Here is a 14644-nt window from a genome sequence, read left to right as displayed (position 1 = left end):
AACAGACTACAAATAACAGACAAGAAAAAAGAATGGATCAAATGTAGGATGAAACTAAAGAAGTGGAGATTTTTGAAATGAGACAGGAGAAGGAAAAAGCAACCATCATTATGAGAATTAAGAATTTTAAGGAAGAAAAAAGAGGGAACTTTCAGAGAGCACATTCTTTCAAGAAGAGGAAGAATTTTTGGATTAAATCCTAAAAGAACAGAATGAAGAAAAAGAAAGAAGAAAAGAGAGGGGTTAAGAAATTTAAGAGGGTTAAGAAGAAAAAGAAGTGGAAAGAGCAGTGGGAGGAGCAAGAAGGAAAACACCAATAAGACAGAGAACAAAGGAAGTACTAAGAGAGTGAAAATGGCTGAACAACAAGTAGAATTTTTTTTTCCTTTTGTAGATATTAATGGACCAAATTCTTTTTAGAAATGAAGAGTATTCCATTAATTATATTAAATCAAAGTAGATGTAAATGAAAACTTGGAACACAAATATTGCAAAAATTAAAGTGGTATTAAGATAACTAAAAGGGTTATTCTTTAAAAGAGAAATTATATAAAATTTATAGATGGTATTTAATTCCAGGGAAAATAGTAAAAATGTACCCTGGGTCATCAAAAAAATGTTGGATAAGTAAAGAATTATGTGGTGGATATGCGAAAAAACAAAGAAATATTGGAAAATGAGATATTGAAGTGTGTATTACCATTTAAACTGGAAACTTTCCCCTTAAATGCGACATCAGAAACTAAGAATCAGATAAGAAATATTTTATTTTAAATATTAGTTTAGTGGCAAGAAGAGCGTATTAGTAAAAATTTGAAGCCTTTTTATGATTGGATAGATAATTTTAGATAAAAAATTGATTTAGTTAAATTATTAATCAGTAGATTAACAAATATGATTTTTTGTATTGATGAATAATTTCGTTTTTAGACAATATCACTTTTTTTTCTTGGACTAATGTATGTTGTAATCGATGGCCAATACCCTCATGTGTAACCTGTGTAGTCCCAGCCCTAAGTCCAACTGATTTTCCTTACCTGTATCTGTAATAAATAAATAAACTGTTAAAAAAAAAAAAAGGAAAACCTGCCTCCCAGATTAATAGAGAGCTCTCAAATTCAAGGAGACTCCTTAAAGTCAAACAGTAGCAAAACATGTATAATGTGATAGAAGGGGAAACACACTGAGATCAGGCAGGTAAACCAAAAGAGGTAATTATTATTATTAAAAGGCTTGAAAAAATGGAAAGGATAAAAATAAGGCACTGGTCAATTAGTAAAAAGAGAAAGGAGAGTAGCAAGGGGTGCCAAGGATGTTAAAAGGCAAGCAGAAAACACAAACACGGACAATTAACAGGCTACAATCCCTACCTCATTGACAATACAGGTGGAACCTTGTTATTCATGAGGGCTCCATTCCTGGATCCCTTGCAGATACCGAATTCCTCGTGAAACCAAATCACGTGGATTTCAGGGTCCACTGAGCTCTGAATATGACCATTCCTGGATCCCTTGCAGATGTCGAATTCCTCGTGAAACCAAATCATGTGGATTTCAGGGTCCACTGAGCTCTGAATGTGACCAGAGCCTTGCTCCAGTAGTGTTTGGAGCCATTCTGAGGCCCGTAGAGTTGTGTGGAGTCTCCATGGGCTTCAGAAAGGCCTCCGGAGGTCCTAGAAGAGCACTTCTGGATTTTGGCTGAAAACGAAATGTCTTTCTAGGACCTCCGGAGGCCATTCTGAGGCCCGTGGAGGCTATGTGTAGTTACGGAGGCAACCAGAGAACACCTCCTGTCTCCTCTGGAGGCTTCAGGTTGGGCTGAATCTGGCTCAACAGGGCTCTAAGAACGTGCATTGAGCCAAATTTGCAGATCCAAAATCCGTGGATAAGTAGGCTCAACCTGTACATTATTCTGAGGTCCTGGCACCCACACTTGCAGCAGGGCAGGTCCTCAGTGAAGCATCTGGCTTTCCCAGACCTGGGCAAGGGCACACAGTAAGGCAGCACAATTCTGCTTTATACATCCAAAGCGGCCATTAACCAGGTTTCACCCTTGGGATTTGGGTTAGGGGGGGGGGCGGCAAACACCTTACTTCCTGACATTTTCACTCTTGGAAATCAGGTGGGCTTAATTCAAATCCTGATCCTTTATTTGTCAGTTGGAGAGATGAACTTGCGCACATACTAAAGTGCATGGAGGGTGCCCGAAGCGCCGATGCTGAAGCATTCTAGAAGCCCCTGGGAGAATGCAAAGCTCCAAAACAGGCAAGAAGTGGGAGGAAAGCCAGGCCCAGGGATGGTCACCAACACATGCAGACTTCAGCGGAGGCTTCCCCAGCTGCATGAGGGGCCCTCCGCCTTGGGCTCCTTCCTGCTCTTTGCAGTGCCGGCCACCTCTGGGCAGCCTCTCCTCTTTCTCCGTCAGCCCCCACCCCCCTACAGGCTCCCTGGGCTTCAGCAAGCTGCCAGCCTTGCAAAGCACGCAGCCAGCGGGACTTTCCCCCGCGCGCAGCCTGCAGAAGGGACAGTGCGCAGCAGAGCTCGCCGGCCCCGCACCGCAGCCCCACTGCCGCCACGCAGCGAGGGCAATGCCCCCGGAGGGGTGGAGCCAAGCGTGGCTTGCTTCCTCCTCCTCCTCCTGCCCGCCTGGCTGGCTGGCAACTTCGCACAGCTGATGGCGCGCCGGGCGCGGGAAGCTGTCCTGGCTTCGACTAGCGCTGCAGCCCCCTGACCGTGCTGACCCGGGGTAAGTCTCCCCGCGCGGCGCGCCCTGCAGAGGTCTGCCTCTCGGCGCTGCAACGAGTGTCCTTCGCCCGCGCGCGCGCGCAGCAATCCAATCGCAGGGCTTTGGGCGCCATGAGCGCGCGGGGCGGGAACCTCCCGCCGCTGGAAGCGCGCGCCGTTCTGCACGGGGAGGGGGACGCCTCTCTCAAGACTGGGGCACTCCCAGCCGTGGGAACCTCCCCTTGCAGCTCCGCGCGCTCAGGGCGCCAAGTGCCCCTCCAGTGTGCTCGTGCTGCAGTGCGCGCTGCTCAAAGTTGGGGGTCCTCCTTTCTGAGGCTGAAAGCCTCTCCCTGCTTACCTAGGAGTAACCCCCATTGACTGTAATGTGACTGGCTTCTGAGTAGGCACACATAGGATTGGGCTCTGACCACCCACTCCTATCCAACTTTCCAGCACTGCTGCCCACTGGTGCCCATCTTGTAGTGGGGGGGGGGCAGCTATGGAGACCTCCTCAAGGTAAAGGAAGGTTCTCAAAAGTTCTCTTGCTTCAGGGCTGCATCAGCACTGGAAAGTTGGATAGGTTTGGGCCTGGAGGCTTTCAGTCAGGCTCAGTTTGTATTTGTTCCGGAAACTCTTGCTCAGACCCAGAAGCAGAGCTAGAGCTAGAGGGGGACAACACTGTACCTACAGCAAGCTCCACAACATGCTGTGCAAGCTTCTCACTCCCTTGACCTCAGAGCCGTTCGGGTCAGCAAGGGCAGACGTTAAGGTTTGTGGAGCCTTCTGTACTTACGGCGTTGTCCTCCTCCAGCTCCGCTTCTGCGCCCAGGCAAGAGTTTTCAGAATGAATACAAATCATGTGGTATTTATTGCACCACCACCACCCCTCTAGGTCAGCTTTTGCTCAGACCAGAGTCCAGCCAAGGAATGCGTGAAGGCATCTTTGACTGCACGCAATATGTCTTTCCTTCAGTGGTGGAACCGTAGTTGGCAACACCTTGCCGTGCCTTCTTCCATCATTATGGAGAAGAGGGGATTTGGACAAGTGTCACTCTTTCCATCCCTGCAGGCCCAGCTGTAGCTGCCCAGATTTTCTCGTCTGCATACTGTTAAAAGCAGAGGTGCTGCATTCTCCTTTGTGCCTGGTCCTTATAAAGTGCACATGAAGGGTGGGGGCAGTTGAGACTTCCTGGTTAGAAGGCAGTGTTTTTAGCTGAGGTTCTGTGCCTGGCAAAATGAATCTGTGCTTATTGGTCTGGTTGAGCCATATTGTAACTTGCACACATGCGCGTTAAAGCTAGGCAGCATCCCACCAACTGTAAATGATTGTTTCTCAAGGTTTGTCCTCTGCTGTACCACTTCACATGGTTCACCAATTCAAAGTACCACCAGCAGTAACTGGTGTTGACATCATCACCAGTTACTTATGGGTTAGGAGGCCAGATGCAACATAACACCAGTAAGAGGCTCAGGGTGGATGGGAGGGCTTTTTCAAGTGCAAAAAAGCATGCTTTGGAGCTCTGCCCACCAAGCCAAGCCTCTTATAGCTGTTTGTTGCATCATGTTCCTGGTCTCACTGCCAGGTGGCAGCTGTCCAGGGATCCTGCAATTACCATCAGACATCACATCTAGTACCACTGGTGGTACCCATACTAGTGGTTGAGAAACACTGCTGTAAACCAATTGCTTGTCTGTGTGCTGAGCCCCCTTTCTACATTTCCTGGCCATGCACTTTAAAACTTAAGAACCTACCTCTTAACTCACTATGTGCACTTCCCATTAGACAAGCCAAACTACTGGTACATGTTACATGGAACATGTGAGTTGGCCGAATTAAGAAAAGAACGTAAAAACAGCTCTCCTGGATCAAGCTTGAAGGTCCATCTAGTCTGCATTTAGTTTCCCACAGTGGGCCACCAGCTGCTCTGGGAACCCCACAGGTAAGAGAGGTACACCTCCCAGAGATAGTGCATGGCCATCATGAGCAGTAGCCAGTGATAGTCCTGTCCTCCTGGACCAATCCCAGGCCCAGACCAAACATGCAAAACCCCATGTGGCAAAGAGCATTTTCCACAGAACAAGCTCTCGTTAGAAAGCAGATCCCATGTGGATTTCCTGATCTGGTGGGTTTTGTGCCATGGAATATCCAAACATCTCTTCCCTGCTCTTTTCACCTCTTAATCCATAACTTTGGAACCCTCCATGCAGAAGCATAGCTGGGGGGGCATGCCTTGTAAGCAACCCCTTCACCTCGCTGATGGAGCCATTCCAGGCAGTGACAACAACATACAGGAGACACTTGGTTCCGTGAGCACCTGTGCATTGCCATTGCTTCCTGGAATGGCTATGATGGCGAGTGGGAGGGGCCACTTACATGGCAAGTTGCGGTGCCTGCCCCCTTCACTGGCTGTGTTACTGCCTGTATGGGTTTTTGAACCACCCATGTGGTACTTAGTATCCATGAGTTTGGCAAGTGAGACAGTATCCTAGACCTAGACTATCCTCCTAGGAAGCCCTTCCTTGCCACAATTCCTTCTTTGCATCTTTAAAGGGCAACCATCTCTCCCCCTTGCTTGTGGCAAGTAGGAGCGTCTGAAGTGGAAGCAGCTTTTGCTTGATGTTTTGTTCACTGTGCTTGGGATTGAAGAGAGAGCGGAGAAGGGGAAGGAAGCCAAGAGTACTTTGATCCCTGTTAGAAAGGGAAGGAGGTGCCGTTTATTGTTCCATGTGTGTCTACTCTAAAATAAGTCCCATTGTGTTCAGGGGGCATGCTCCCAGGAAAGTGTGTATAGAACAGAAGCCAAAGTCTCAGTGAAGGAGACTCACGGTTTTTCTTGCAAACCACCACTTCTTCACTTGCATTGATCTCCTTACTAAAAGCGCCTGCATTAAACACTGAGCTTCCTTCTTTTATCTGAGCAATTCGTTTTTCTTTCCCCAACTTGGTTCCCTTCAGAGAGAGAGCAAGCGTCTTCCAAAACATGGTTAAAGACATAGGACAGTGTGTGCGTTTTGCTCCTGCTCTTCAGGTTTCAGTCAGGAGCAGCACCCTGTGGTAGGAATGAGAATTGACAGAGGCATTGGGCTCCTTTGCTGCATAACAGACAAAACTGTTGCTGGACGAAACAGACAACTTCCAGCTCCTCCCCGCAACATGAAAGAAGGGACCAGAAAGAAAGTGATGGGAGTGGGCACAGAGGCAGGGAAAGGCACTTCAGACACCATCCGATCTGTGCATACTCAGAAGCAAGTTCCACTGTGTTCCTTAGGGCTCCATAAGGCGACAGCACAGGCAGAGAGAGCGAGGAGGAGGAGGTGATGGCACCTTTCCTGTTCCCATTCTCTATTTACTCTTAGCTTCCTCTGAGTCTGTGTGTGCTCTGCTCTCTCCACTGGTACTTCTGTTTGGTTCTTCTTCCAGGAGATCCACCCTGATCTCTTTGACGTGCCATGCACTTGAGTATGTTTGTGTGTTCCTCCCTTTGCTTCCCTTTTTCCCACCCAGAATTCCAACCTGATTTACAGAACAAGAGAGGTGACTTTTATCCCCAGGCAAGAAAATGGGCTTTCTGGCATGATCTTATGCATGCCTTCTTAGAAGTACAGCTGACTCTCAGTGTCCGTGGAGAATCTGTTCCAGAACCCCCTGCGGATACCGATTTTTGCAGATATAAGGGTCCCCAGAAAGCCCTCAAAGGACCTCCCAGATGCAACCGGAAGCAAGTGTTCTGAGGCTGTGCATAACCTCCCCAGGCCTCAGAAAGCTTCCCAGAGGTGGTAGAAAGGCACTTCTGGTTTTTGCCAAAGTCTAGAAGTACCTTTCTGACACTTCTAGGAGGTGTTCTGAGACCCATCAGATGCGGGCTCACACCTGCAGTGAGTCAAATCCATCGATGCCAAAGACATAGATGACAAGGGCCAACTGTAGTGTCTGCCTAGAAAGCACAGAAAAGAAGTAGCACGTGAATCCTGTCGTCACAGGCAAGAGCAGGACATTTACTGTCTGCAAAAGGGCAAATACTCAGAGGGAATCTCCCACCCATTTTTGACTGGCAAGTGCTACTGGGATACATACAGACACAGGGAGTCTGCTGAAGGATGATTGGCAGTACAGGAGGAGGAACAGGTACAGCTTTTGCCACAAAGAAAGCCCTGGATTACAATGAACGTGTGGTTGCAGACACTCCTATCTGAAGGCACCACATGTTTGGCGTAGCTAAGGAAGGAGTAGGGGGTACAGAGCACCAGGTACCCTTCTTTGAATCATGTCTGAAGGCCTCCTTGCCATTGCAGTGCAGTACCTTCTCCTGAATGCCCCCCCCATGGGCACCTGGAGAGGTTGCGAGCCGCTCTGAGTGGCCAACCCATTTTTCACTTTTTTTCTGCAAGGAAAGCATTTGGCTGCTCAGAGTGACGCACACGCACTCTGTCCATGACTCAGAATTGGTGGTGACTGCAATTACTACTGGGTTAGACACTTCTAGGGAGGGGTGGCATCGAGAGTCATGGTCCCAGATGCTGGAGGGACCAGCTATGTCACTGAATCACATGTTCTGAAATGACCTGTATAGCACTCTAAAAGTCAGCAATTTAGAAGAATCCTACAGCTTTGTTCCCTTTTGAATGGCAAAGCCATCCATCCGTCTAACCTCATTTTGAACCTGTGAAATGTAGCTGAAGACCTGGCTTAGTTATGAATTTGTCTGTATGCATATATAAATGTTTGTGAGGAAAACAGTGATAACATACCATCAGTTGTATTCACTGATGTAAATATTGACAATGTAACCCCTAACTGGGGCTGTAGCTTGTAAACTGCAGCTTGTAAAGTGGTGGCCCTCTTATATTTAACCCATTTCTGCCCAACCCACAGGTGTACACATTTGATCCCTCTTGCATATATGCAACATTGGGCAGCAATGGCTTAAGTGGAGGAGAGCAACTGACCTGGAACAGTGTCTGTCCCAGTTGCTGCTCTTACTGCTGTCTCCCTTGCATTTCTTTATAGACTGAGAGCCCTTTTGAGACAGGATACAACCTTTTCATTTATTTTGCCATGTAAACGACTTGGAGATTTTGTTGTCAACAATAAGCACTGTATAAATATTATTAATGTGTTTTTTCTTTTGTAATTGTAGCTTCACAATGCTTCTGAATACTGAACAGATAAACCTCATTGGAACGGTATTTGAGTCATATGTTTTGGAACACCACAAAAATGATCTTCTGCAGATTTTAAGAGAGAAGGATGAGGATGCCCATTACCCAGTCATTGTTGACGCCTTGACACTTTTTGAGACCAGCATGGAAATTGGAGATTATTTTAATGCATTTCCCAATGAAGTGCTCCCCATTTTTGATAATGCTTTGCGCAGGACGGCGGTGACCATTTTTCAGTCTGCTACTCAAGCTCATGACCTCACAATTAAGCAGCACCTTCATGCCAGAATAACAGGTCAGACATACTTCATGAGATTTCCTGTAGATTTTACGTAGCGTTATAGAGAACCTCTCTGTGTTGTAAATTCCTTGTTTTAAAATGTCGCTGAATTAAGAATAACAACAACAACAACAAATTAAGCAAAACTAGACCTGACTGGATTGCTGAAAAGGGCATGAAGTAGACTTATTTTCCTTCCATCTCTCTCCAAGATAATCAGGGGAAGTAAATTGTTATTTTTCCCACACTATGTTAAGGACTGTATTTTTTCTTTCCTCATAGGTGGCTCCTAATATTTATTTATTTATTTATTTATTTATTTATTAGGAGCCACCTATGAGGAAAGAAAAAATACAGTCCTTAACATAGTGTGTGTGTGTGTGTGTGTGTGTGTGTGTGTGTGTGTGTATAATTCTTAATTCTTGTGTTTTCAGCTGGCTTTTTCAAAATGTCTCTTCCTCTTCACTGCCTCTTTATATCAACTTGAAGCTTCCACTCCTCATTTAAAAGGCTCCATTCTTTTATACTGTTCTACATTTCCTCTCCTCTTCCTTGCACAGTCCTGTTCTCTTTCTATTAATGTTCTTGTTTTTAAGATTGAAGATTTCCTCTTCTGTTAACCCATTTTCTCCAGTTATGCCATACATGTGGAACTCATGTATACCATTAACTAATTGTAGGCACTTAACAAATGATGGGCACAATCCTAACCAGGACTACTCAGAAGTAAGTCCTATTGTGTTCAATGGGACTTACTCCCAGGAAAGTGAGGTTAGGATTGCAGCTGATAACAGTTATTACTGTTCAGGGTCTTCAAATTTCTCTTGTGCTTCATAACAAAGCAGTCATTCAAAAAGAAAACAACATAATTTGCTAACCCACTCTAATTTGCTCAGGGGCATGTGTGCATGTCAGAAAAATAGTTCTGCCAAAAATAATGAAACAAGGCAGATCTTCTAATTCTTCAGACTTATATTTTACTTTTGGATCCTAGCTTTCTGATGCTTTCTATGACAATCTTGCCAAAAAGATGTTCAGTAACTCACTGAAGTGCTGTGGTGCTCTCTGGCTGGAGAAATCCATGTTGTGCTCTAAGAAGGTCATATTGTTTAGGCCTATTAATAGTCAAAGAGATGCTGCATGCAAAATGATAGGGAAACAAAAAGCTTATCTTCATTTTTGTCTAGAATATTAATAGTGTATATCTAGAGTTACCTAAATTATAGGGGAGCGATATCTCCCAATTCCCAACAGTTCTTTTGAAGCGTCCCCCAAAATACTGGCTGTTGTGGGGTGTGATGCCTCTATTTTAAAATTTCTGGGTGTTAGTTGTATGTCTGAGGCATGATCTTCTCATTTTGTTTTCCCTGTTCTTAGGCTTGTACACTAACAGCATGATTTTAACTGCGCATTATGCTGCTGGAGTGCATGTTCTGGTGGTGTACGATGCTTTGTGGCTGTTGCAAATGCAACAGTGCTAGAGGGCATAACATGGCCGCTACTGCAAGTGTTGAGTGGCTAGGTCCACACAGCAACAGATGCCCACCACCTAAAGTAAGGATGAACGGGGGGGAGGGGGGGGAGAGGTGGAAAGTACAAATGCCATTCTCTAGCTAGCAACTTACCTTTTTATATTTCATTTTGATATCTTAATGAGGGCTGCTGATGCTCTAGCTCTGCAGCAGCCAGTGACAATCCTGTCAATAGCAAAGTTTCTCATTGTGGCTACCTACAGGCATCTCTACACAGGAACACAAAAAGTGCTCATCAATGGCAAAAGTCACTCCCAAGGACTGTGCATGACTCCATCTTGTTTTTTGCAAGAATCAAGGAATTGATACTTAAAGTCAAACAATTGATCTGGTGCTGCCTCACTGCTTACTGTCTTTATGTTTTTACTCCTGCTGAAGTCCTAAAGTGCTGCAAAGAGATCATTGCCACTGAGCTGCATGAAATCCTCTGCCTCTGCTGGAGAGAAGGTGGAGTACCTCAGGACATGAGGGATGCAAACATCATCACACTGTACAAGAACAAAGGCGACAGGGGTGACTGCAACAATTACTGTGGCATCTCTCTCCTTAGTGCTGTAGGAAAGCTGTTTGCCCGAGTTGCACTAAAGAGGCTCCAGGTACTTGCAGAGAGTGTTTAACCAGAATCGCAGTGCAGATTCCGAGCCAACAGGTCCACCACCGATACAGTATTCTCTCTTAGCTGCAGGAGAAATGCAGAGAACAATGACAGCCACTCTTTATAGCCTTCATAGATCTCACGAAGGCTTTCGACCTGGTCAGCAGGTACGGCCTCTTCAAGGTTCTCCCCGAGATCGGATGTCCACCCAGGCTCTTCAGCATCATCAGGTCCTTCCACAAGGACATGAAGGGCACTGTAGTCTTTGACAGCTCAACATCAGACCCCTTTGACATCCGAAGTGGAGTGAAGCAGGGCTGCGTTCTCGCACCCTCCTTGTTTGGGATTTTCTTCACTGTCCTGCTGAAGCATGCCTTTGGAACTGCAACAGAAGGCATCTATTTCCGGACCAGATCAGACGGAAAGCTCTTCAACCTCTCCAGACTAAGAGCAAAGTCCAAAGTCTAGCTGAAATGTCTGTGTGACTTCCTCTTTGCCGACAATGCAGCTGTCACTGCCCACTCTGCCAGAGATCTCCAGCAGCTCTTGAACTGTTTTAGCAAGGCCTGCCAAGACTTTGGACTGACGATCAGCCTGAAGAAAACACAGGTTATGGTTCAGGATGTGGACTCACCTCCCTGCATTGCAAGCTCTGCGCATGAGCTGGAGGTTGTCCATGACTTTGTGTACCTTGGCTCAGCGATCTCCGACACTCTTTCTCTGGATACCGAGCTAAACAAATGCATCGGTAAAGCAGCTACCACATTTTCCAGACTCACAAAGAGAGTCTGGTTCAACAAGAAGCTGACAGAACATACCAAGATCCAGGTCTACAGAGCTTGCATCTTGAGTACACTTCTGTACTGCAGCGAGTCATGGACTCTTCACTCACAACAGGAGAAGAAGCTGAATGCTTTCCACATGCGCTGCCTCCGATGCATCCTCGGTATCACCTGGCAGGACAAAATTCCAAACAACACAGTCCTGGAACGAGCTGGAATCCCCAGTATGTATACACTGCTGAAACAGAGACGCCTGCGTTGGCTTGGTCATGTCATGAGAATGGGCGATGGCCGGATCCCAAAGGATCTCCTCTATGGAGAACTCGTGCAGGGAAAGCGCCCTGCAGGTAGACCATAGCTGCGATACAAGGACATCTGCAAGAGGGATCTGAAGGCCTTAGGGATGGACCTCAACAGGTGGGAAACCCTGGCCTCTGAGCGACCCGCTTGGAGGCAGGCTGTGCAGCATGGTCTTTTCCAGTTTGAAGAGACACTATGCCAACAGACTGAGGCAAAGAGACAAAGAAGGAAGGCCCACAGCCAGGGAGACAGACCAGGGACGGATTACACTTGCTCCCAGTGTGGAAGGGATTGTCACTCCTGAATCGGCCTTTTCAGCCACACTAGACGCTGTTTCAGAACCACCATTCAAAGCACAATACCATAGTCTTTCGAGACTGAAGGTTGCCAACCTGTAATCTGGGTACTTTTATCTGCACTATTTGATTTCATATTTTACACTGCAGCTTACAATTATGAATTTTTATACCTGTTGGTTGGTGGGTGGGTTATGTATTTCATGTTTCACAGTTAAATAATTTATTACCATAAGTATCAAACCTGTTATCAATTGAATTATTGTTTTTTGTTGTTCTGTTAACGTTAATGCTTTTAAAGTAGTTCCCATTATTTGATTGTCTGTTGACCTAGTCTTTGTTGGAGGGGCAAATGCCTACCTATGAAAACTGTAAGTTCCTCTTTATAGCTGTATAGTATCTGCCCTACCTGTTTCTGTTATTAACTGTAAGACAGAGGGAATTTCCAGAAGGCTACTTTACCCTCTCTTTCATGAATGGATGTTGTAGTTTGAGGGATCAAGTGAGTGAAAGTCAGCAAATGTGAGACCCTGTCTCCTTTCTCTACTGAGAAATTACATGACTGCTGTGTACTGCTTGGATATGGAAAATTCAGCTTCACTAGCATTCATCAATTACAAAGCTGAAACCATGTCTTGTTGGAAGTTGTGAGATAAATATTTTGATGTGCTGATTTGCCAGGTCTACCTGTTTGCCCAGAGCTAACGAGAGAACACATCCCCAAAACCAGAGATGTCGGACACTTCCTGTCAGTCACTGGGACTGTTATTCGTACCAGTCTTGTGAAGGTCCTGGAGTTTGAACGGGATTACATGTGCAACAAATGCAAGCATGTTTTTGTGGTCAAGGCTGACTTTGAACAGTACTATGCTTTCTGCCGACCATCAGCTTGCCCTAACGAAGAAGGCTGCAACTCATCCAAGTTCTCTTGTTTATCTGGAACAACCCATGCTCCCAGCAGTTGCAGAGACTATCAAGAAATCAAGATTCAAGAGCAGGTTTAAAATCATTTAAATTAATTCCATTTATTTCTTGGGCCCTAATTTGCTGCAATGATTAATATATAAACTTCACTGAAGGGAAATAATTTTTAAAAAATGTTTGGCATTATCTATATATGTTTTTAATGGTTATGCACAGTTGAAGCTAAGTGGTTTCATGGATAAATTACGAAAGAGAAATGCATGCTTTTTTACACTGGAATTGTGCAGTTCTGTCCACCTATTCCACAATTAATTTCAGAGCTGCAGAACGGATCACTCACAGTTGAGTTTTCAAGTTGGCAAAATGTCTAAACAAATTTGGTGCATTAAAGGATTTCATATTTGCATTTAGTGTTACTTTGCAAGCAGAACAATGCGTTTCATAACAATTGTGGCACTTTGATGAGATTGTATTGAATTATCCCTAAAAGCAATTCTACAGTTACCAATGTACTTGCCAATACACATTTTCCCTGCTGTGTGCATTTTGATCTAATAGTTTTCCCTTTTCAAGACAGTGACATTTAGATAAAATTCTCATGATGCAGAAAAATCTAATTTCTGAATTGCTTTAAAAGTTTTTAAGCAGGCAACAACACCTGAAATAAACTGTGAGTTATCGGTTTAGGTGTGCTTGAAGTAAACCATCAATAACAGTACTATTCTGCAATACTGTTTAATTGCTGTTTTCTAGAAAATTTTCCAACAGATGTGAGAAATATGAATTGAAATGCTTAAGACCCAGAGTTAGGTTCATTGTTGTTGGTGGCCACTCTCTCGCTAAATCAGCCAAACTTTTCGGCTTTTTGGCCAAACTTTTTCTCCTCCCTCTAAAAAAGGCTGTTCCCCTGGTGTCTCATCACCAGTTTGTCTAGTGCTTATTGATCTGATTTATAAAGAAGCCTACATGGCTATAGTCTTATGGAGTAAGGCCCAAAAATATAGGGGCTTACTTCTGAGTACACTTATATAGGATCAGGTTGCACATGGCTTGAGAAAATGCCATTGTAGTGCATACTTAGGATCTGGCCAATGAAAATGTACATTGGCTTAAACCAGATTTATAAATAGGTAGTAAAGAATCCTTTCCAGATGAGCAAGCAAGAGAGCATTAGAATAGTTAGCCAAGAATGACTAACAAAGGTGTATATGAGCAGAAGGACTAGCTATTTCTGTAGATTTATTTGCAAGGCTGACAAGTATGATCTGCAGGCAAGACTTCTGAGCAATGTTTATCTTTAAATAAGAATTACACTTCTTGTTGTCTAGGTTCAAAGACTATCTGTTGGAAGTATTCCTCGTTCTATGATGGTTGTTCTTGAAGATGACTTAGTTGATAGTTGCAAATCTGGTGAGCTCTGTCTTGAATTGCCTTTTGAAAATGTCATCTTTTTGTGTATATTTAAAGTCGGAGAAAGCAGACTTGTGATTTTGTAAGGCTGTTACTGTTGAGAGCTTGTCTGAGAGCATAAATGTCTGTGTCTCATTGCTTTGTTGGTGTTAACATCATTACGGTCACATAACATGAAGATGTCATTGCCTTGTGTCAAAACATCAAGTCTTATAACTTCTGCTGTTTAAAGTTTCCAAGCCCTGAGAACCTATTCTGGGATATCTTTATATGAGAACAATGATACACCTTAGGCACTTCTGAATTTTTCCCCATTATTTGGATCCATATTCTAAGACCAATGGAGTGTTGCCTCTCTGGTCCTACAGCCATATTCTCTGTGTTCCCATATAGGATGAAAGACAAGTTAAAATGGCTTGCATGCAAATATTTTTTTATTGCTCTTAAGCAAACTCCTTGCAACATTATTTATAGGCTTATTCTGGAGTTAGGACCCATATTATAGGAATCTCTTAATTTCCTGACCTCTGCACAAGTCAAACCTCTATTGCTGGCACATGTCCTAGATATCTTGTGCCAGTGAATTCCCATGTACCAACTTATGTGCATGTCTCTAGGGCTTAAAAAACATTGGCCTTAATC

At 44.6% G+C, this 14644-nt stretch overlaps 1 protein-coding gene across 1 annotated transcript in view; it reads left to right on the top strand.

Annotated features, from left to right (window-relative positions):
* Positions 1-2657: 2657 nt before the first annotated feature.
* The window catches only part of MCM9 (minichromosome maintenance 9 homologous recombination repair factor), a 49739-nt gene continuing 37752 nt past the window's right edge, over positions 2658-14644 (top strand). The window contains exons 1-4 of the mRNA XM_066611146.1: positions 2658-2745; positions 7862-8178; positions 12350-12666; positions 13921-14002. Of these exons, the coding sequence (XP_066467243.1) occupies positions 7869-8178; positions 12350-12666; positions 13921-14002 (709 nt within the window). The 5' untranslated portion in view covers positions 2658-2745; positions 7862-7868. The remainder of the gene's footprint in view (positions 2746-7861; positions 8179-12349; positions 12667-13920; positions 14003-14644) is intronic.

This window comes from Tiliqua scincoides, chromosome 1, assembly GCF_035046505.1.
Source record: "Tiliqua scincoides isolate rTilSci1 chromosome 1, rTilSci1.hap2, whole genome shotgun sequence".
NCBI classification, from domain to species: Eukaryota; Metazoa; Chordata; class Lepidosauria; order Squamata; family Scincidae; genus Tiliqua; species Tiliqua scincoides.
The sequence above is the reverse complement of the archived record's forward strand: the minus strand, read 5'-3'. Positions and strand labels throughout refer to the sequence as shown.